Source organism: Acartia tonsa, chromosome 7, assembly GCF_053477335.1.
Source record: "Acartia tonsa isolate MP-2025a chromosome 7, ASM5347733v1, whole genome shotgun sequence".
Lineage (NCBI taxonomy): Eukaryota > Metazoa > Arthropoda > Copepoda > Calanoida > Acartiidae > Acartia > Acartia tonsa.
The window spans coordinates 4,549,128-4,574,192 of NC_137266.1; the positions used below are offsets into that span (position 1 = coordinate 4,549,128).

General features: G+C 32.0%; 1 protein-coding gene across 1 annotated transcript in view; it reads left to right on the forward strand.

The window, feature by feature from the left end:
• The first annotated feature begins 11,729 nt into the window (after positions 1–11,729).
• Positions 11,730–25,065, forward strand: part of LOC145324698 (uncharacterized) — a 69,334-nt gene continuing 55,998 nt past the window's right edge. The window contains exons 1-5 of the mRNA XM_080167289.1: positions 11,730–11,914; positions 15,023–15,124; positions 15,439–15,542; positions 22,141–22,244; positions 23,153–23,233. Coding sequence (XP_080023415.1) covers positions 11,762–11,914; positions 15,023–15,124; positions 15,439–15,542; positions 22,141–22,244; positions 23,153–23,233 — 544 coding nt within the window. The 5' untranslated portion in view covers positions 11,730–11,761. The remainder of the gene's footprint in view (positions 11,915–15,022; positions 15,125–15,438; positions 15,543–22,140; positions 22,245–23,152; positions 23,234–25,065) is intronic.

Below are 25,065 nucleotides of genomic sequence, written 5' to 3' on the forward strand. Positions count from 1 at the left end.
GCCAACGTTCTATGTCCGGAAAATTACCGGATATCCAGCATTAAAAATCAGCCGGATATCCAGACAAACCGGATATCAGGCCAAACCCTACTAAGTACTAAGTTGATATCCTCTTTTATAAACTTTTGAGCATATGGCGAACACAGTAAAAGTGTCGGACTGATTATGACGTAAAAAAAAATAGCCAATGAGAAGCCACTATAAATTTTACCATTGTTCAATAATGGCCTCTCATTGGCTATTTTTTTACGTCATAATCAGTCCGACACTTTTACTGTGTTCGCATATGGCATGTCAATAGTAGAGTAATTTTAGAAACTTTTTCTTTTGACTTTTTTAACGTATTATTGTATTAAAATTGACCAATAATTGACTAATATCTGCTTATAAGTTTAATATGTATCAAAGAAATGCTTTAAATGTACCAAAAATATAACTGATGTGATAAAATTTTCCAAAAAAAATACAATTTTTATTTGGTTGTATACTATACAGGGTGTTCAAAGCATTTTTAGAAAATATCAACCAGTAAAGCACTCAACTAAAATGAAAATATAACCATGAATTTTAAAGACTTTTTAATAATTTTACATTTTGTTTTTTTGAAGCGATGAATTCAATAGTTTTAGGGCTGTCCGCCAATATGATTTACCACCACGTATAAAAACGTGAAAATTGTTTGGACACCCTGTAATATTGTCATGTTGTATCCTATGGTTGTGATAACATCTAGTAAATCTGTATAAATTATTTAGTATTATGGTAACAATTTTGTTAATATGGAAATAAATACAAAATATTACATTATTTCTTCTTTAATAACTCTATAATCGTTACCAGAATGTCCGTACGTCCATTTTAAATATGTTGATTTTTAATTTTTTTTTTATCAACAAATTTTGGTAATATCCTTAATTTTGAAAATTTGAGTATCCCCCCCCCCCCTGACATAACTCTATGAACTAGCCTGCCTGGCCGCAGCGCTCGGCACCCTTGCATGCCTCCCTAGCCTATTAAAATAATAAATTTAAAAGAGATCGTATTTAGTATATGAGCTCCGCATATAGTAAAGAATATAATGAATATAATAATGAAGAAAATAACTTGTAATCATTTGAAATTTATATGCAAGGTTTATTTTACAATAAACTTTAATGATTAATTTGATTCGTGCAAAGTTTACAAAAGGTTTTAAAGTTTTTAAATTATCTAGCTTAATAGCGTCATCGAATCATTTTCAATTTGTGATTGGCCAAGGCTTTTGATGTAGAAAGAACACAAAATAACTTAAATAAAGGGAGTCATTTGCAGAAAAGCTGCGCTTCCTACCATGGTGTATGTAGTTTTTCAAGGTAGCCTAAGTGTTAGAGTTTTAAAGCTTTACATAAATAGGTTTTTTAGTAGCGCTATTAACGCTATGGGGGAAACGTTATTTTCTCGGCTCCTATTCAAGATAGACAGCTGAAATTTTTATTGAAGACATATGCCCATATAATCTATACATTTTTTTTCATCTGTCTGTTATTTGGGGTGCTAGATCTATTCCTAGATTTTCAAGTTTTCGTGATATTCTCAATTCCTTTTTTCAAGATAGAGAACTGAAATTTTCAAGGATTAATCAATTTATTTTCACGAAATTTTGTTAAGATTTGTCTATTAATTGCGTTGCTAGATCGATATCCAGATTTTTAGGTTTTCGTGATTTTCTCGATTCCTGTTCATTATTGACGACTACAATTATCAAGGATTGAATATGCTCATATTCTACATATTTCCATCAAGTTTCATTAAGATTTGTCTATTAATTGCGGTGCTAGATTGATTCCTAGATTTTTAAGCTTTCGTGTTTTTAAAGGTTGCTTGATCTTAAAGGTTTCCTGTTTTACCTATTTTATCATGTTTGTTGTTTATTGTAAGCCACTGCTCTTTAGTAAATTTATTCCCGATATCCATTCATAATTTTTGAGCTTCGCTACTTATGGATGTTGTCATCCTTGTTGTCATCTATGTAAGGCTATGTTACTTCCTAGACTATGAAATTTTATAGAAGAGCAAAAATGGAAGTATTGAGCATAGAATGAAAAGTGTTTTTCTAACTTATTAAGCTCATTATCTATAAATAATGATATTTATTCAAAGTACACCACAAGTGATTTTCCTTTTAAACAAAGATAACAACATCCATAATAGCGAAGCTCTAAAATTAGATGGTATGACAAACGAACATAAACACTTGTAGAGTGTCAGACTTTGATAAGATGAATATCAATTTTCAAGACTAGACAAAATTGTATATAAATGCGATGAAAAATTACTTATATACAGGATACTGTTTAGGGACATATTTTGTTTATGGAGATGTTTATGGAGATGCTTCGCTTATTTTGTCAATTTTTGTTTTTAAACTAGCATGTTTAAAATGGACGTACGGACATTCTGGTAACGATTATAGAGTTTTATAAAACGTACCTAACTGTTATAGAAATTATCATGAAAAGTTTAGAGTTGATAGGACATTTCTTGAATCAACAAAACGGACGTACGGGCAGACCCTAATTATAGAAAATCCTGGCAAATTGGAAATTTCAGGAAATTCAATTGTCATTCACAAAACCTCTTTAATCAAAATTTCTTAAAGTCTTTAAAAGTAAAACCATCTTATAGGTAGAGATGGCTTAGAAATAAATTACTTTCCTGATGATATTAAATGTTTCACTTAAAGTAGTAAGGTTTTTACGTTTGTTCGTTTAAATACAGTTTATTACTTAAACCGTTTGAGTTATCCAGAGCTGGATCTTTAAATCATTTCAATGGTGCGCTAAATCAGGATGAGCTAACTTTCCACCAATGAGAGCACAGCATTTTACGAAATGCCGCGCTGTGATTGGCTGAAATTCGGCGCATCCCGATTTGGCGCATCATTGAAATGATTTAAAGATCCATCTCAGTTCAAGAAAGCTTCATTTAGTTCCCGTGGTGGTTTTAGTCTATTTTCTTTTATCAATTCAAGTCTAGTGCTGTGTTTCTCTATTTCTCTATCCTTTCCTAATCCTTTAATTCAGAGCCACTAGTAAGGATGTCCAAACTATTTATTATGAGGGGGTTAAATGAGGGGTGTCAAAAGTTTGAAGGGGGTAAAATTGGAGGTTTCAGTCAATGGCAACTAGAAGCTAAGGGTGCAGCAACTAAATAGTTACAAATACAAAATTTAGATGACACATATGTAGATTATAAAATGGCCGGTAAGTCTGCAGATTATACTTAGTAACAACTTATCAAATAACGAGAATATTAAAGCTTTAAAGTAGCGCAGCAAAAACAAAATTGTATTGAAATCCTTACTAAAGTGTCAAGGACTGCTGTACAGACAGGCAGATGAACTACAACCTATTGGCCTCTAAGACAAAGAACAAATTACTGCAAAATTGTGTCAAAAATCATCCATGTTACGTCATAAAAATGAGGGATTATCAATATCCATCTCTTCTTTAGGGGTTTTCTTTCCCACTTCTCTTCTTATCTTTCTCATTTTATGACGTCACATGGATCATTTTTGACACAATTTTGCAGCAATTTGATCTTTTTCGGCCTCTAATTGCACTAAAGGGAAGGGCCCCTCCCTCAAGTGTTATTTTTTTTGGGAGGGTAGTTTTTGCCTTCAAAAAAAATGGTTTAAGCCTGCCCTAGAACTTTTAAAAACTTCATAACAAAAATAAGAACCATGCAGGTTCAGCGGATGGCGATATCCCCTTCGCTACAGACACACAGACATCCTGTTATGTAAACGTACTGTCTGATTCGGTTATAAAAAAGTCAAACTTTTTAAAAAGAAAAATTAACTGATTACACAACTTATAAAGGTGTAAAAAGCCCTGCCCTAAATCTATTTTAAATATACATACATCACAGTAACTATATAGTTCATCTTTGAAATAGTTGCGTACATACTCTATAACTAGGGAGTACCCATTAGGGTTTGGCCGGATATCCGGCTGATTTATAATGCCAGATATTCGGCTATCTAGCCGGTCTTTTCGACAAACATGAAGAAAAAAAACCGATCCCTATCCTTATCGTAACCAGGGACTGCTATTCAGCCAATTAATTCCATTTGAAATTGCCAAAAATTAAACATTTTGTTGGAGTAAAGTTGGAGTAAAACTTGTTTTTGTGTGTAACTGAAAGGGAAGTGGATAAGAATGGGGGGGGGGGGAGAAAAAAGGGAAAGGGGGCTGAGGGGAAATTTTAACTTAGAATTGTTTGTCAGAATCAACTTGCCTTTTCCCTCATCAAAACAAAATTATTTCCGTTATGGCTTCCAATCCAATTAGGCTCCGCCGGATGAAAACCAGTTCTTAAAAAAAATGAAAAGTTATATATTGTAATTCATAGAATTCACAATTAACAAGGATGACAACATCCATAAATCGAAGCACTAAAACGGTAGGACAAACGGACATTAACACTTGTATAGTGTCAGAACTGAATAATCAGAATATAAATGTATAAGGGCCAAAGCAAAATTGTAAGTAAATTTGTTGAAAAACTGCTTGATTCAGAATAATGTTTATGGACATAGTTACATTTTTAGGACTTGATTATAGAGTTGCTTCGCTTATTATATTATACTTTGTTGTCCCAGGAATCAATATACCAAAAATCAGATCAATCGGATGATTAGATCACATAAAAATTTGTTGTTAAAAATTTAAAAAATCAACATGTTTAAAATGGACGTACGGACATTTTGTTGATGATTATAGAGTTGCTACGCTTTCTAAATCGTACTTAACTATTAAAGGAATCACCATGCAAAATTTGAAAACGATAGGACTATTCTAACATGCCTAAATTAACGAAAAAAGTATCCGTTACGGACGGACGAACGGACCGACCCTAATTATAGAAAAGCTTCGCTTTTAAAAAGGGATGAGACATCGTGAAGTGTAACCAATAAAAGTTGACGTCACACAATAATATTGACCAATAAGAGGCCAGTATAAACTGTAATTGACCAATGATAAATTTATACTGGCCTCTCAATGGTCATTTTTATCATATTTGGGAACAGTTTACGCTGTCTCAAAAAGGATTATAGTTGGTCAAGGGCTTACAATATCTAAATGAACAAAGAGGTAACAGTTTTTATTATAGAATCTTATAATTGGTAGTTTTCCACGGATGATAAAATGAAAAATATAGGATTCATCTCTGTTTTGTTGGCTCGGGCCTGATGCTGTGAGTATTGGTGCAAAAAATATGACGTAACAAAAAAAATTAGCCAATGAGAGGCCACTATAAATTTTACCATTGGTCAATAACGGCCTCTCATTGGCTATTTTTTTTTGTTACGTCATATTTTTTGCACCAATACTCACAGCATCCTCGGGCCTTCCTAAAATTTGTATTGCTGCTCTATTTATGAACAGAACTGTTTTTGTTTTGTCTTTGTTTGCAATTCAACAAAACCTGATGGAAAAAATTCTTCGTTTGTATTGAATGCGAAATATAATTTTAAAGGACAAAAACTATTGTGAACAATCGAAACAGGGTGTCAAATGTCACATAAAAACCGTAATATACGGATAAAGCATTTCTAATGGATATTTCTAGAAATCCGTCAATAAGCAAAGGAGAAACTTTAACTTTACGTGGCTTCCGAGACGTACCTTCGGCCGTACGAACGGTCGTACATCACATACTTTTATTGTTAAGCCGGTACAAATGGCGCATTTTCATATAATTTTTCTGGCACCCGTAAGTGTAATAATGTATTTATTTATGTTCCTCATTGGATCTTAGCCAAACTTTAATAGCTAAGAAAGAGATTCGACGGAGATTTAAAAATTGGGGAAATTAGAATTTTCAGAAAGGGTATGTGAGTGAGAAAGAATAGGTGAGGTAAAGAGTTATAGCTGTGTCGGTCAGAGCGAAGTCTCTCTCAGTGTGTGTGTGTGTGTGTGTGTGCATGGGTGACCCAGCACGGCTGTAGCCTTATAATCAGCTGTTCAAATAGACTTGTAATATATTTTGGAGGCTGGTAAATTAAGAAAGTTTATACAAAATTAAATACATTTTACACAAATAGTTAAATCGAAGAGATTTTCAAGTTCTTAACAAAACATCCTTATAAAATTTTTTTTTTATCTACCCTAAGGCAATTAAACGTTGATTCAATCTTGACCTAACCTTTTTGGATGCTATTATGCATAAAAAAGTTGTAATCACGTGTGAATAAAAATAAATCCTTATAAATAAAGTAACAGGATGTTACTTTATGTTTGTTTGTCTGTTTGTGTGTACAGAAGGGTCTTGCTAACCGATGAACCGATCGGGTTCTCCTTAACAGGGTAGCTTCTCATAATTCCTGGAAAGGTTTACAACTATTTTTGGGGAGGGTACCACAAGAGAAATCGGCCCTAGAAAAAATCCCCCGCTCCCCAAAAAATATTATTCTAAAAACAAAAAATAAAAATAAAAAATGATTGTGGGGGATTTTCAAATCTTTTTTAAAAATGCTTTTTAGGATTCAACTCACCCCTCCTCAAGTGCCCCTAGAGGCCTCTAGGGGGCGTAGCCGTTAGTAATACATAATTTAGGAATGATCTGAATGATTTGACCGAAACCACCTGATCTGTATGTTTATTATAAGGCAAGGATACCTATCCAAATAAGGATGGGGATTTATATCTGGGGGAAGGACATGCAGTTCTATATGCGTGGACGTGCAGTGTTCATAAGATAATGCTAATATTCCTACTTGAATTTTCAGTTTTTAAATATTGTCTAAAGAACATTCGCTGGAATATCTAAGTACAGAGTATAAATTGTATTTTGACTTAAACAAAGCAATTAAAGTTAATAAAATAGTAAGATATCCAATAGTTGTACATAACTGTAGAGAAATACCAGCGGCGTCGCTATTTTTTTTTTTGGGGGGTGGGTGGGGGAAGTTGATCCCACTATTTTAATTTTAGTTTTAACAAGAAATTTTTTTTTTTAATTGCCATTGCTGAAGTTTTTTGTAATTGTTAAATTGTATATCTTCCCTTTTCTATAATACAAAGTAGTACGATGATTGTCTGTCTGTCTGCCTGAAGCTTAAGATCTCAGTAACCACTGAACCGATTCTACTCTTTAGGGAATATTCCTACTGGTCCTGTGATGGTTTTAAGCTATTTTCTCGGGGGGCTAGAGGCTAGAGGCTAGTGGCAAAGCCGCTAGTATGTTTTAAATCATAATGTTGTTTGTTTGTCAGTTACATTTCTCACTTATAATCAAAGCGAAATATTTATGCATGATCTAACAAACACCCTCAGGTGGAATAAAATAGGGAAAGGAGCAGATTCCCCTGTAAAAGAAAATTACAGGAGTGTTGCTATACATATTAGCAGTTGTGATGTAATCTGTAGCAAAGTTCAATGTTATAAAAATGAAAAATAATAAACATTAGTGAAAAGATTGTGTTCCTTAATATTTTGAAATATTTGATTTTTAAGTGTATTTATTAAAATTCTATTATTTGAAAATAAATTTTTGTTTTTTTTATATGTTTTAAATAAAGTACAAGGTCAAAAAAAACAAATCAGCAAGGCTATTCTTAAAATATAGTTTATTATGATTCATTTTTAGATTTTGTTAAAATGAGTCATTATAAAAACTTTTTATGTTTATCTAGTAAGATCTTTCAAGCGGTTTGACTAATTGTTCTGCAATTTTTTGAGTAACCTAATATATTTCCTTTGAAGCAGGTTCTAGGATATTTATGAGTGGTTTACCTTCAGAAAATCTACAAGTGGTAAAGCATAGACAATGCAAAAATTATTTTACTCATCCTTTTCTTTTGAACCCAGAAATTTGATAATTTTTCAACATTTAACTGGGCTAGGGACGCCCCCCTGATTCTTTGTTTTTAATGTGTGTTTTTTTTCATTTTTGGAGCCTCCCAAATGCCATGTAAAAACAGACAAATCCTTTTGCGTAACTACGGATGTTTTAAATTTGTCTATTAAAGTAAAATAATAGAGGGGGTACGAGCTATATGTAACCCTCCTGTGCCGACATTCAATTGGGTCTTCGAATATCAGCAATAACGTCGGAAATATAAAGACAGCCAAGTCCCCAGAAAAAAGCAATTTGCTAGCAGACGAATAAGGTCCCCATCACATAGGTCAGATAGTTGTCTGTGCTGTACATCTATACTTATACATTTATTATCTGTTCAACAGGAAAATAAATCGTAGAATTAGGCAGTTAATTTTCTATCCAGAATGTAAAAAAAAAACAATTCTAGGAAAAAAATGTAATACATTTTACTTTTTTATATCAAGCGTAAATATGTAGGAAGGTAATTTAAATTCTGCTTACGTTCAAACGGCTGGTAATACAGCCGAAGTGCTCATATCATTAGAATCGACTCAAAAATGCTTACAAAAATCTGACTAATTAATACGTAGGGAACACGCTACATAAAGGGTGTTTAAAAAAAAACCAATCGCTTCACTCTTTTCAATATAAACCCTACAGTTTTACTCAAAAACTAACAAAAAAATGACCCAAATCATGTCCAAGGAATGACAATGAGAAAGCACTATTGAATTTTGATTTCTACTCACCTCTCCTGAGCACTACAGCTCGAGTCCTAGCCATTGTGGATAATTTTTCCTTACATGGAGATTAAAAATCAACAAATCGTCCTAAGTACTTAAAATCTTGTAGATAGAAACCATAATGGTTAGAATTTTTGATGGAGCATGTAAAGACCTTTATATAGACACCTTAACCAGGTTTCTAAGTCAATCCTAGCCAATTTGGCATAAAAAACAGACCCACCAAACATTGAGACATGACGGGTCTCTCTAGTACTTGATGTTTGACAGATCTTTCTTTTTGATGTCAAAATGGATCAGATTGTGTTAGAAACCTGATTAAGGTGTCTATAGAAAGATATTGACATGCCCCATCAAAAATTCTAAACAATATGGGTTCTATCTACAAGATTTTAAGTACTTAGGACGGTTTGTTCTTTTTTTTTAAAGACAGAGCAGTCATGTTTCAATGTTTGATGGGTCTGTCTTTTTTATGCCAAATGGGCAAGGATTGAGTTAGAAATCTAGTTAAGGCGTCTATAGAAAGGTCTTTATATGCCTCATCAAAAACTCTAAACATTATGGGGTCTATCTACAAGATTTCAAGTACTTTTGACAGTTTATTCTTTTTTTTAAAAGACAAAACTGTCTTAATTTGTAATAAAATATGCACTCTCCACGTAGAGAAAAATTTTCCACAAGGGCTAGGACTCAAGCTGTAGTGCTCAGGAGAGGTGAGTAGAAATCAAAATTCAAAAGTGTATTCTCATTGTCATTGCTTGGACATGATTTGGGTCATTTTTTGTTAGTTTTTGACCAAAACTGTAGGGTTTATATGGAAAAGAGTGAAGCGATTGGTTTTTTTTTAAACACCCTTTAGATAAATCTAAGTATAATTTCTCACGCGTTTACCTAAAGCCGCGTAATTCTTGTATATTTATTTTAGCTAGGCTACTTAGGATTGAATGCTACTGGTTCTAATGATGTACATTAAGCCGCTTGGCCGCTAAAAATCTTCGTAATTTGGAATTGACCCCCTATTTTACCATGCAAAGCGAAGATGATAAAAGTCCCTCCACAGATTATGACGTCATACGATAGAATAACCAATTAGAGGCCAGCATAAATTTTACCATTGGTCAATTACAGTGTATACTGGCCTCTCATAATCTGTGGAGGGACTTTAATCCTCTTCATTCAAAGCTTGTCCTATAAAGATTAAGATCCCTTATTACATTTGTAATAAACCCAGAACCACTTCATTATGCAATCTACATTTTCCTGGATATTTTGTCTACGGTAGTCCATAAGTGTACAGCTTTACAGTACATTGTTTCAATTTGTTAAAGCAACACGTATGATAAAAGAAAAAGATTCTTTTTAATAATTAATGCATAAATCCCTTAAAAAATTGTTATTTTATCAGAATTAGTTTTTTTAAAGTGGAGAAAAGGGCAAAACAAACGTTTTCCTATCGATTTTCTTTTGATTTGCATAATGAAGTGGATCGGTAAAAAATACGAATATATAGATTTTGATTGAAATATAAGCATTTTACTTTAAAAAGAATCTTTTTCTTTTAACATACGTATTGCTTTAACAAATAGAAACAATGTACTGTAAAGCTGTACACTTATGGACTACCGTAGACAAAATATCCAGGAAAATGTAGATTGCATAATGAAGTGGTTCTGGGTTTAGTTTATAGACGGAAAATTAAGATTTGTATGGTGTAGTTACATTTTATAAGTAGCTACAATTTTGTTCAACTCAAAACCAGGGAGAAAGGGAGGGGACAATGGATCGAATATTCAATGTTTAAGAGTCTCAGACTTTGGGTACTTGCTTAAAGGGAATGTGCAAGAATTCAGCAGGTTCTGCCTGACTTTGGGTACTAGCGCATCAATGCCCCGCTAACTAGCTGAGTTAGTTTTGAATATAGCAGACAGAAAAATTTATTATTAGATGGCTGATTTTAACAAATATTTTTCCAAGAAAATGTCATTTCATGTATAGAAACTCTACTGTGATATTTATGTATTAACCCCTTGAATTTAGTGGCAAATATATAAGGAGGGGTTGACGAAGTTCTAAACACGATTTTTGTAGTGATTAATTACATAATATTACTACATTGTGATGTACTGGTAATTTAATTATCAAGTAACTGATTTTTTTCTTAGGACTAATTTTGTTCTAAGTTATATTACCATGATCCCTTTACAATTTTGGTCACATTTTCTGGATAAATCTGGTTTTCATTGCTTTTCAGCGAAAACTCTAATATTGAATTAATTGCCCATTGTCCCCTCCCTTACTCCCTGACTCAAAACACTGATCCTTGTTACAAACACATATAATACGCAATTTAACTACGTTTCATTTTGTTGTTTATGTTTAATGCCCTTTAGCGATCTTTTTCTGTTAGCCTTATATAAGAATAGTTATTTCTCGCATCGTATTATAAACAGCTTTCCGCGGATATAAAAAACTGCTTTTAATCTTATAATTGTACATTTTTATATTCGTAGAAAGCTTGATATAATACGATGCTAGACATAGTTTTTTCGTATGGATGAGAACCGGTTCCTATCTACCGGATTCGAATAAATACGAGAAAAGGAAATATAAATTTTTGCAGTTCTAGGGAACCTTCATACAAGAAATATTTCTATCTATTTTTGGAAAATAAGCTCATACCTTTCAAGAGAAGTTTTGAAGCCTCATAATAAATATCTTTTAATTTCTTTAACTCAAAATTACAGCCGTCTATTGTGAATAACAGCCGAGAAAATCCAACTCCTTCATAGCACTTACATCTGAGGGGCTGACAAGTGATGAAGATTAAAAAGTAGTTTTCCTACAAAAAATATTTGGAATAGTCCCTTTCGTAACATCGCCTCATAAGGGGCGATTCGTCGTACTTTTAAAATGGCTTTTTACAGGTTATTTCAGGTTGGGTTAGGTGATTGCCTCACAGGGTTAGGTAATTGGCCCCAAAGGGTTATAGCCCCCCGCAGGGGCTAGAAATAGGAGAACAGGTGAAAAATATGAAGAATCGCCCCATAAGATGCGAAGTTACGAAAGAGACTATACCCAAAATATTTATTGTTTTTAACAAATCTTAATAATATTACTTTCAGAAAACTAGAATAGAAAAGAAATAACTAAAAATGGATAACAAAACTGCGGCCCGGGTGGCCAAACACTTTGATTTATTCTACCACAGTGAAGTCTTTGCGGATATTATTGATAATTTTTCCACTGTGTGTGAAATACTGCAGATTCAACCAACAAATTTTGTCAATTTTTATTCAACATTAAAGGTAAGTTTTTAAAAGCGAGGCTTTTCTACAACTGAGGTCGGTACGTCCGTTTTTTTGCTAATTTAGACATGTTAGAATTGTCCTATCCATTTCTAAGTTTGCATGATGATTCCTATAAAAGTTAGGTACAATTTAGGAATCATAGCAATATTTTAATCGTTACCAGAATGTCCTTAAGTCCATTTAAAACATGTTGATTTAAAACAACTTTGACAATAATTCTTTTTGTGATATAATTATCCTTTTCATGTGATCTTTGGAATACTGATTCCTATTACAACAAGGTACAATGTTATAAGCGAAGCATCTCTATAATCAAGTCCTAAAAATGTAAGTCCAAAATCAGAATCCTGTATTAAAGCAGTTTTACAAATATTTACTTACAATTTTGTTTCAACTAATATTTATATTCTATTTATTCTGTTCTGACACTATACAAAAGTTTTGTTAGTTTGTTCTTCCATTTCAGAGCTTCGCTTTTAGGGATGCTGTCATTCTTGTTAATTGAAAAGGATTACAATATCCATAACTAGCAAAGCAAAGGTATCAAATTTATCAAAGCAAAATTTTATTTCTTTATATGGTAGCTGTGTGAGTCCTACAAAGTATCCTAGGCTTGACTAAAAAACTTTACAGGAATAAGTCCATTTTTCCCATATAAAAAATTCCATTTCCTCCATGTGACTGGAAAGGCTGACAAAATGAGTTAAACAGTAGATTAGGAGTAGGAATCTAAACAGAAAATTTCAGAGTTTATATCATACTACAGTTGGCCGAATTCAATCTAATATTTTCCCAAGACAACATTTAAAGAGTAGATTTGATACATTATGTTCAAAAAATGTATGTATGACATAATTAATTATTTTAATTCAAATAACATAAAAGTTTGAATGAAATATTGAATTACATTCGATCAAAAGTATTTTTTAACGAATAGACCAGGTAAAACAAGGCTAAAATATAAGGGATCTAAAGGGATAAGACAATGAAATGAAGACCCACAAAGTTCACCCCTTCTGTAGATTACAATTAGTAATTGGACACTAAACTTAATGAAACAGCCAAACAAAATTCATTAAAAGTCCCCAAAGTTTTTAAACCAATAAGAATAAATAAACGTAAAAATAAAACTTTGGGGACTAGTGTAAAAAATAGCCCAATTTTCTCTCCCTCCCTGCTAAAATATGAATAAAATATCATTTGTTACTTTTAAATAGAGAGGTTAATCTGCAAGTACGTCCAAGCTTTTGTATTTGGGAAGGGGGGGGGGGGGGAAACAAAATTCTGTCAGACCCTCTGCCTGTAATGTTATAAAATTTTCTCGCACTTTTTTCAAATCCATAAAAACCTTTATGAAAAGTAAAATTTAGCTGATTTAGAAAAAAAACTTAGGACTTGCAAACATCGAGTGAATCAGCAAAACTTTTTATTGGATAAATCTAAGAGATTTGGGGGAAAGTAATACCCCCCAAAAATACTTAGAATGCTTAGAACCCCCCTTTTTGGTATTATTTAGAACCTAAATATGCAAAAGATACAATATATATTTTCAATTGATACAAAAAAGCTAAGTTATTGGATATAACAGAAAAAAATTCACAATTCCAAATACGTCAATGTAATGGTTGAAAATACATATTTATGTAAATCATATCTTTGTTATAGTAGGACATATTTTTCCATTTAAATTTTTAAAGTACAGAGGTGAGTTTTAAAATAGTCCCATTACGTTTATAAGTATTGCCGCGACAATAAAAAGTTTCACGGCATTTTCGCATTTGAAGTGGCCAAGTTAGATTAAAAATAAATGCAAAAAAGTACACTTTTCTTTAAAGGGCATTTGTTTTTATTCTAAATTGGCCACTTCAAATGCGAAAATGCCGTGAAACTGTTTATTGTTGCGGCATTACTTATCTTATAGCCGCACTAGCGTCTTCGCCCCTAGCCTCTAGGGGCTTTGCCAAAAGAGGTGATACAAAAAATTAAGGCGAAATTCGTTAAAGGACCAAGGAAATCTTCTACAAAACATAAAGGACCAAGGAAATCTTCTACAAAACATAAAGGACCAAGGAAATCTTCTACAAAACACAAAGGACCAAGGAAATCTTTAGCAAAAAAAAAATAAAATAAAAAAATACCTAGAAAGAAAAAAAAAATAAAAGAAAAAATGGGGGGGGATTTTTTTGTTTTTGGGGGGTTGGGGGTGTCCTACCCCCCAAGAAAATAGCTTAAAACCACCACAGGACCAATAGGTATATACCCTGAAGAGTAGAATCCGATCGGTTGAGTGGTTACCGAGATCTTAAGCTTCAGACGGACGGACAGACATCAAGCTACTTTGTATTATAGATAGAAACTGTTTTAAAACTCACCTCAGAGAAAATGCAAACGTGTTTATTATATATTAACAAGGATGATACCATCAATAAGGTATTAAAAAAAACAACATATTATATTTTTTGTATATTCTAAAAATGGGCAAACTTACCTTTCAAAATAATAAAAATTTTAACAAACCTAATTTAAGATCAATGCTATTCATATTGGATGGATGGACGTACAGATATATCCTTGATTGTAGAAAAGGTTTGCTTTTCATAAAATCTCATGTACTCTTTAAATTCATGTTATTTGGAATCATAGTAAATTCCAATTCCTTTATATCCTATTCCAAACAATCTAAAATAACATGTAAATTTTAAAATTATCAAACCTTAAGATTTAAATAAATGTTTGGATGTACTTTTCATATTTTTTCTTTGATAAAATAATTAAAAAATATACTTTTTATATGTTTGCTCATAACATTACATGTATTTGGCCATAAGTCTGTCAAAAATGCTTACAAAACAGACCCTTTTTGACCTAAGATACTGAAACAGTTTCTTTACGAGTCCAATGAATTATTTTTAAAATATCTTTCTATTGCATTGAAACCATAAAATCAATAGAAAATCTCATTTTTAAACTTTTTACTGATTTTTAAAGTTTGATTCTGTTCAATTGACTTTTTTTCAAGGGGATTTATTCATTGATTATTATATAACATAAATTTAGGAATTTGCTATTAATGGTTTTTAAAAGAAAGAAAATTTTCTATTGTAGAGCAGTGTGAAATCTTGCCAGGGAATGAACCTGTTTAAAGTTCTGGATGAGCGTGCCAAACAACCTATTTTCTGTGATAATACAGTTGCTTCCAATCAAAAGGTAAAAAAAAATTTTATTACATAGAATGCTTTACATTTTTTTGTGTAAGGATTTTAAAGTGATATGAATACTTATGTCAAATTACCTTTCTATAATATCATTGAAGGAAACCTAGTTGACTTCTTATAGGGGTGTTTTCTCTTTAGACGGTGGTTGCTAAAAACAACTTACCTGTATCTGTATGAGAAGCTTCACTGTAAAGAGAAATGGAATGGAATCAGCGGTTAAGAAGATAATAAATTAGCAGATAGACGTACAGACATTCATCTTGTTACTTTTATATTAGTATTATTGCATAATTTAATTTGATTTAGATGGTAGTAATTGGGGCAGGACCTATTGGTCTGCGTACAGCCATTGAATCCCAGCTGATGGGCGCCAGGGTGGTGGTCATGGAAAAGAGAAAATCATTTACAAGGTACCTTTCATTGGTAAATCGATATATGATTACATGGAAGTTGCACCAGAGTTTAATGTATGTACTATGGACTAAAATGACGATCTTTATATTATAGCGAATTAGATAATCTTGCAAGCATCTTTTTTATCTTATAAAAAAAAATAGTAAATCAAATAGCGAAAACTGAGATATGAAATTTGCGTCACCCTGACAATATGACGCATGACCGCTGCGACCGCAAGACGTGGCATTACTTTTACCACTATCTACCCTCCTACTGGATGAACGAACTGATCAATAAATGAGGTCTATATTAGCAAGCTAAATTAACGACAAATTTTCCCATGTCAAAACATCCACGTGTATCCTATATCCATTGTAGCGCAGCCACTATATAGTAATTGGGTATGTCCGTAAGTATTACCTTACTCAAAGTTCTCATAGGAGCTGAGGTTGTTGTAATGAAGAAATGAAAATATTTAATCGTAACTTTTGAATATTTTTTATGCCGTAAAAACTTCTTTATGCTTTTCATACCTATTAATAGTCTTACGATTAATCAACTATTCATGCGTGTTTTATATGATTTAACACAAAAGGGCATTTAGTAAAAGAAATGCTAATGCATAGTACAGAATTTGATAGATATTTAGTATGACTAATCACAAAAAAGACACGCATACACTTTTGTCAGAATTCAAGATAAATACATTTTTGGCGTTGCTACAAAAGACCTACAAACAAAAGACCTAATACTACAAAAGACCTATCCGACTCGAGACCATATCATACAAAAGACCTAATCCTACAAAAGTTAAGTTAATTTAGGTTAATTCATGTTTAGTTAGGTTAAGATTATTGAATATGAATTTTAGGGTTGGGCCGGATATCCGGTGTGGCCGGATATCCGGCCATTTTCAATATCCGGCCGGATACCGGATATTGAAACTATATGGCCGGATATCCGGCTCTATAATTTTCTATACTTTACACCAAAAATCTCTACTTTTTAAAATTTTAAATGGTTATAATTTTCTTATTATTGAAGCTAGAAGAACATTTTTTCTGAACAAGTTTAACTTTATGAAAATTAATATAAGATTTTTGAAGAAATTTTTTTTGGTACTTTAGTATCTGGTAATTTGGCCGGTTATCCGGCCGGATATCCGGTAATTTGGCCGGATAACCGGATATTTGCCGGATATCCGGCGCTAGCCGGATATCCGGCCGGTTACCGGATATCCGGCGTTTGAAATCAGCCGGATATCCGGTATCCGGTATCCGGCCAAAAAAGTATCCGGCCCAACCCTAATAAATTTGTACATAATGATATAAATAAGTGGCTCACAATTATTGATTGGTAAAGAAGTAACACAGTAAAATACATGGATAACCTAAAGAGAAAGGAATATAACAAAAGATTTTTTTTGGCGTATCTCTTGCTGATAAACTGTATAGTTATACGGTAACCAACCCATTGATTGTTCGGCCTTTGTTTGGAAGTCCTAACTATTTATGGTCATGAGCTGTGCCAGTTTAGGGCTGTGGCATTTCCACACTATGTTCCACGGGTGACAAAAAATCATTTTTTACATTTTGGAAAATACACTTTTAAACAATTGTTTAGTAATATACACAAGTTTTTGGAAATAAAGCCGAAAGAATTAGCTCTTTACTATGAAAAATAAGAATTTTATGTGTAATTATACCAGAGGTATGGAATTAAGTTCCTTTTCATCATTGTAAACAACTATTTTTAAGGTCAACTAAACTACATTTCAAATCATCGTGGACCCTTTATTTTTAAAGCTATTTTTAAGTATTATATATTTTTGGAATCAGTATGTAATAATTTATACGTTTAGCCTTTAAAAGAAGTCAAATCTCCATTTTTTGTTGTAATTGTAGATGGTTTTCTTAGCATACCCGATTTCTGTAAAATAGACAATTTTCTTCTAATGAAAATTTTACGTTTGGTTCCAGATCTTTTAAGACCAAAAAAGTCCAAGCAAATCCTCTTACATGGTGATATTAGATGTATGTATAATATCAGAGAACTTTACCCTGTGTATGCGAAGCTATGCGAAGTTTGTTTTTTTTAAGCCCTAAAGATACTGGGTCTATCATAAAATAACAATTTTTTTAGGTATAAAAGTAATTTATTTTTCTACTTATTTCCAACACATATTCAATTAAACTAAAGGTAGAGAAAAGTTTTAAATAAAGATAATCCCTAAATGTCTAGGCTCTTATATGAACCATTTTACCTTTTTATTGGGGGGAGAGGGGGGGGGGGGGCAACGCCCCACTTACATCCACATCTGAACCCATTAAAGCTAGAAGTTAAAAAAATTTTATGTGGTTTCCTAGTTCAAATATATATTCTTATTTAATTCGTTAGCATTATTTACTCCCTTCACCCTTTTATTAAGCAACCTTTTTCCAAAGGTGCTTTCATACTTATTAAAAAAGACAAGTAGAATTTGTATTGTTTAAGATAGAAAATGCTTCCTTTCAAGTAAATTGAAAATAAAATGAAAGTCTTTCATATCAGAGATTTATAGGGATTAGACAATGGCCGAGAAATTAATGTTCATTCCAAATGCTAATACACAAAATTGCCTCTTCTATAAATTACAATTAGTGATTGAAACGTTTGGACACTCAACTAATAAAACAACCAATCAAAATTCAAAAAGTCCAACAAATTGGTATGCCCACAAATAAGAAAATGCTATTTTGTGAATTTGGGGACTATTATAATTAACAGCCCATTGTCCCCTCCCTCCCTACATATACACACAGAAAATAAATAAGAAATAGGCTCATCTGTATGTAAACTTTAGATTAGAAATCTCAAAATATATATTTCAGCGGCGGCGATCGGCGGGAAAACGGCGGCAAATTTTCATATAATTTCAGTAGGTCATGCATGCTTGTTAGAAAAGCTTATGTTTAAAATTTGAAGTCTATAGGTCAAAAATTGCGGTCTCAAGAGCTGTTTAAAGATTTCTAAGGGATCAGGACCTGCAGGATCATACCTGGATCCTGAAATTGACTTAAACACTTAAATTTCATATTGGTATGTACTAGTATAGGATATTTTAGTATTTGGTAACTTAAAATGCTTAGTTTAAGGCAAACAAAATATTTTTACTCTTTACCTGTATGACCCTGCCAGGTTTGCTGGCATCCTGTGCCAGCCAGGATGGAGATTATTAAAATTTCGCCATTATATTGAAAGATATATGGATACTTATTGCTATTTAAATAAAATTTCATCAAAATTTTAAAATATACACTCTCTATGATTTTTTGTCATTTTTTGGCTTTTCTGGAACACAGTGTTCCAGTACTCTAACAGCAATAGAAATATTTTCTAACGTTTTTAGTTATGATGTTAGACGAAGATTTGAACTGAACACCTTCGTGGCAACTTTTTCTTTGTTATAACACAGTAATGGTTTAAGGGAGGAACATAAGGAAAAGGGATGAGAGCATGAATACTCACCCCTTTTTCATTGTAACAATTGTTGGGGGAAGTATTGAAATAATTCGTCTGCTACTAAGTGAAACATCTAGCGGCTTTTTGCATTTTAATCATAACCTATACTATATATGTAAAAAAAATATAATATATTTTATTATTATTCTATAATTTATTGGTTTTTAAAAATAAACTTATAAGGAAAATAATTAAAATAAAGATTGATTTAGAATATTAAAAAACAAATAGCCGCTTGAGGTGCTGGTTTGGCAGGAAAGTATGCTACGCCTAGTTTAAAAATGGGAGGATAACTCTTTTAGATTGAATTTTTTTTTTAAATTAGCCTAAATGTAATATTTAAATCTAATTAACATAATAAAACTTTTAAATGTTTACTAATAAAAAATTAATAGTTCAGCTCTAAGCCACCAGTTTCGCTAGTTGTCTACTTCAAAATTAAAGTAATATATATAGAGCGATAAATAGTATATGTAACAACCACCCCTTTTCAAAGACCTTCTACCGACTTTGGATTGGGTCCTTGAAATCAGCTGAATCTTTCAAAAATGTAAATACAGCCGGGTGCTGGCAAAAGAACCAAGAGCAAATTGTAAACTAATGTTAACACAAGGACGCCCAAGCTTTTTACTTTGTATTGGGGTAAAATTAGGGGTTCTATACGTTCAAGGGGAGTAATCTAACGTATTTAAAAACAACTTGAGAGGTGTAGATAAGAGGATTCAAAGCCTAAAGGGATAAACACCCTTTTACCCCTTTACTTGGACGTCTATGTATCAGCTATAATGATTCTGCATTTTTCCTAGTTAATTTCGTTTTTGCATTGTTTAAATACTGTTCATTTGTTGAAAAATATTTTGAAAATTATCTATTGATCTCATAAAACTGACAATAACCCAATTACTTAAAATAAGGACATAGTTAATTTGCCACCACCTCAGGGAGAGTTCAACCCTTTATGGAAAAATAATTGAAAACAACGTAAATTCAGGCGAAAAATAAATTTGGGAACATCTGCAATATATTAGTTCTATATTTGTCGCTAGACGTCACTAAAAACTTGATAATTTTGATTTGCAACAAAGTATTCACATCATTAGGAAAAATGTCTTGTTAATCACAAATAACTAGGTTTAACAATTCAGTAGTGTAAATCGGACAAGATGATTATTAATATAATTTCATAGTCAGGAGCCTAGTTGTAAGAAATTGATAATGGCAGTTTTAAATACTTCACATAAGTTAAGTTAGACAGAAATGACAATTTTTCACAAAAATTGTCCCTTTCTTTTTTCAAAAAGCAGAAGAAAGCATTAAACAGCTGAATTTAGAAAGCAAAGTTTAAGGAAATTATTCTCGTCTGCTGAGCTTTAGGGTCTTTGCCATCGGATATCATTTAGTAATCTATTTATACATCTATACTATAAATTTATTACTTCAAAGACATACATAAAAACTAAGGCTAAATATTAAATAAAAAATTCGAAAACGGAATAATCATAATTAGTGAATAATCTGTAATATAATGCTATCTACGTTTTTTCTAAGACAATACTCGTTTTTACAATATTTTTAACATTCTCAAGTGATCTTATTTAGCCCTCAGGGTTTGGCCCTTTAGTGACAAAAATCCAAAACAAGAAAATTACAGACAAAATAAAATTAGATGAACGCTTTGATATTCTAGTTCTATATCCAAAGCTAGATGGCACTAAAAAAACTGACTATTATGATTTACAATCAAATGTTTATATTAATTTGGAAAAACGTTTATTTATTAAGAAATAAAAGTTAGATAGACAGCAAAATAAATCTTATAAACTAATAATGTGTGTAATGATTAAAGTCAGTAGCAAAGTTATAAGAAATTAATAATCATAGTTTTATATTTTTTCAATAGGTTTTATCAAAATGGATAATAATTCAAAATATTTCTATATCATCCTATAAAAATCAGATTTATGCTTCAAACAGCAACTATAATTGTCTTGAAATTACATCTAATTTTAAAATATTCCCATTTTGAAAAGTGGTGGAATAACAATAAAAATTCAGCGCGGCAATTGCTCAATATAGGCCTCTAGGCCCACTGCCTATTTTTGTCCCCCAAATACCTCGATTCCTCTCTTTTATTATTTTCTCTATGAATAAAAGTTATGTTAGCTAACAACAATGGTTTTAATCTTTCAATTTTTCTTTTTAATATCCGCGGATACTGTCTATAATACGTTGCGATAAATAACTATTATGAATAAATAAACTCACGCCATAAAAGTTTTACAAAGTAGTACACAAATTTTAAAAATGCGACTGAGACAATTAATAAAAGGGCAGCTTTTACTTCAGGGATTCGAGGATAAGATAATGGATTATTTTTCCCCCAAATTATGATGTCATTTCGTTTTTTTTTGTTTTTTGGAGGAGAAAGGGTTGTGTGTATTTATTATTTATTGTCAACTCTCTCCCCTTATTTTACTTTCACTTTTGTCTGAATTGATATAGAATACGTGGATATTTTGACATGAGAAAATTTGCTGTCAATTTAGGTTGCTAATATGGACATCATTTATTGGTCAGTTCGTTCATCCAGTAGGGGGGGGGGGGGTGGAGTGCATGGGGGGTTTTGCAGTCTTACCTAGCTGCGATTATCACTTTCTCAGCTTGCAGGAAAATCTGGTGCAACATCCAAGTAATAATATATCGATTTTTGTCTGAGTGTTAAAAGCTTTGTTAAAGTCTAAGTGTCTAAAATAAGCAAATAATTAAGAACAAAAATATTTCATTTTGTTTGCTTTAAAGCTCACTCTTTAACATCTGTACGTTTATCTGTTAATTTGTCATAGTAAACTATGCATATAAACTGCAACTTACTTGTTTATGGCTTGATTTTGAAATTTAAGATATAAACTATGAAAAATGCGCAAAATTGTCTTTTTTTATTGATTTATTGAAGAAAAAAATACTGCAAAATGAACCACAAACTATTCACATTTTCCTTCGGCCCCGTAGGGACTGAATTTTTTTTTACAATTTTATAATTATTCATTTTAATATCCGCGGAAAGCTGTCTATGATACGATGCGATAAATAACCAATTCTTGTTAATTTTAGAAACAACGTGCTTCATCTCTGGCCTTGGGTGATTGAAGATTTGAAGTCCTTGGGAGCTAAAAATTTCTACCCAAGATTCTGTACTGGCACTATGAATCATATTAGTAAGTTTCGTGATTTAACTCTAAGTGACTATAAGGAACTGACCCCCCCCCCCCCTTATTTTTATAAAATTAAGTAAGTTTTTTTTGCCATGCGTTAAGTCATACAACCTCCCCCCCCCCCTTTTTTTCAATTAATTTTAAAATAAAAGTGGGGCTTTTTGGGCTTAACTGGGCTTTATGATGTAATACACCATAAGTTTTTAAGTACCGAATCTTCTTTATACTAGGCTTTGTCTGTATTCCTGTAATTTCCTATAAGTTTTCTATGGGAAACGCTTTTGAACCATTTATTTTTCACAGTTTTACATCTTAGATTTGAACCTAATAAAATTATAGAATAGCCTTAATTTCTGATTCTATATAAAAACTGCGATTAGGAAATTGTTAGATAATGATTTTAATACCACGATAAGACGGTATGTTTTTTTTGTTTTTGTGGGGGGGGGGGATGAGAGTAGGTTACTGATTTCAAACTCTTTTTTATTTTTAGGTTGGAGGTTAGCATAAAGCAAATGCAAAGCTTCTCACTGACAGTCAACCTAATACTTTATATTTTCGATTCTATTGGGTAAATTGAATAAAATAAATGATGATTGTTAGGTATCCGAAGGTTACAGTGTATCCTACTGAAGACAGCTCTCTGCTTTGGAGTTGATAATATAAATAATGATTGTCAGGTATCCGAAGGTTACAGTGTATCCTACTGAAGACAGCTCTCTGCTTTGGAGTTGATAATATAAATAATGCTTGTCAGGTATCCGAAGATTACAGTGTATCCTGCTGAAGACAGCTCTCTGCTTTGGAGTTGATAATATAAATAATGCTTGTCAGGTATCCGAAGGTTACAGTGTATCCTGCTGAAGACAGCCCTATGCTTTGGGGTTGATAATATAATTAATGATTGTCAGGTATCCGAAGGTTACAGTGTATCCTACTGAAGACAGCCCTCTGCTTTGGAGTTGAAGTTCATGGCGGTGTAGAATTTAAAGGTATAATTTTATGTTTGGTTTTTAGTTGCTAAGAAATTATTGAAAAATTAATGCATTTGAATTGAATTTTTAAAAAATAAAGAAAGGCTAAATTTCATTTTCACGTTGGATGTTTACTTTAGTTAAGAGCAAAACTGTTTAAAAGATACTTTTTTATACCATATAATAGTACTAAACAAGGATGACAACATCTATAAAAGCGAAGCTCTGAAACGGTATGATAGACGAACATTAACTCTTGTGAAGTGTCAGAACTTAATATACAGAATATAGAGACATTTGTTTTGACAAAATTATACGAAAATTTGTTGCGAAAATTCTTAAACACCGAATTCTGTTTAAAGACATACTGACATTTTAGGACTTGAATATAGAGATGCTTTGCTTATAATATTGTACCTTATTGTAATAGGAATCAGTTCTCCAAAAATCAGATCAATCGGATGATTATATCCTATAAAAAAATGTTGTTGATAAAGTTAAAAAAACAACTTGTTTAAAATGAACGTACGGACATTATGGTAATGATTATAGAGTTGCTACACTTTCTAAATCGTACCTAACAATTACAGGAATCGTCATGCAAAGTTTGAAGTCGATAGGACAATTCTAACATGCCTAAATTAACGAAAAAAGCTATCCGTCACGGACGGACGGACCGACCCTAATTATAGAAAAGGTATTTTAATTTTATAAGAAATGCAAAATAATTTGATTAAGAATATTAATATCCACAAATCTTATGCGGGAAATAGGATAATGATGGTTAATATAATACTTTAATGATTCTTCCCATCATAAATGTTTGCTAGCTACTAAAGACAGAACAAAATAATAGGGAAGATAATATTAATACCCATTGTTCTATCCCTGTATCCCTACAATTCCACGACCCACTTTTGTTTATCTGGTTTTAGCCTGTTTTTGTTGTTAAGTTTTACCAGAGCTGGATCTTTAAATCATTTCAATGGTGCGCCAAATCGGGGTGCGTCGAATTTCAGCCAATCACAGCGCGGCATTTCGTAAAATGCTGTGCTCTCTTTGGTGGAAAGTTGGCTCACCCCGATTTGGCGCACCATTGAAATGATTTAAAGATCCAGCTCAGATTAATATTGAAAAAAATAAGTGATTTAGCATAATTAGATTTTTAAAACAAAGCTTTTTAATAATAAGGGTAGGTTCATCTGTCCGTCTGTACGTTCAATTTTTTAAATGGTGAATGATATAACGAATAGGCAACATTTACCAAGCGAAGAATCTTTACAGTTAAGTCTAACAAATTTTGTAAATATAATTCAAATATTCAATATTTAAGTTTGATTTCGAAAAGATTAAGTTTTAAACATACAAGCGCAGTACGTAAAAGTTTGAAAATTTTCGGTTGTCTCTATGATTTGTTGAGCTTTGCTTTTATGGATGTTGTCATTCTTGTTTTTCTTTTTATTAATTAGTTTATGTTAATGGTAGAATCATTATTTAATTATAAGGTAAATTATTTAAATATTTAAATTTGATGTACTAGTTTTTTTTCCAGTTTGGCTTCTAATCCGATTTCTTATCGTATTTAAAAGAACCAGTTCTGAGACATACTGAAAATCCATGTATCGCAAAATAAAATTCATAAAATTAATTAAATTCATGCACTTCATAAAACTGTCTATAATACGATGCGTTTAATAAGTACATTTTATCCTTATAATAAAGTAAGAGAATATCTGTTTGTTTGTCTGTCCTTTTGTATGTACGGAGGGATCACCCTAACCGCTGAACCGATATGGTTCTTTTTTACATGGTAGCTTCTCTTAAGTCCTGGGAAGGTTTATAACTATTTC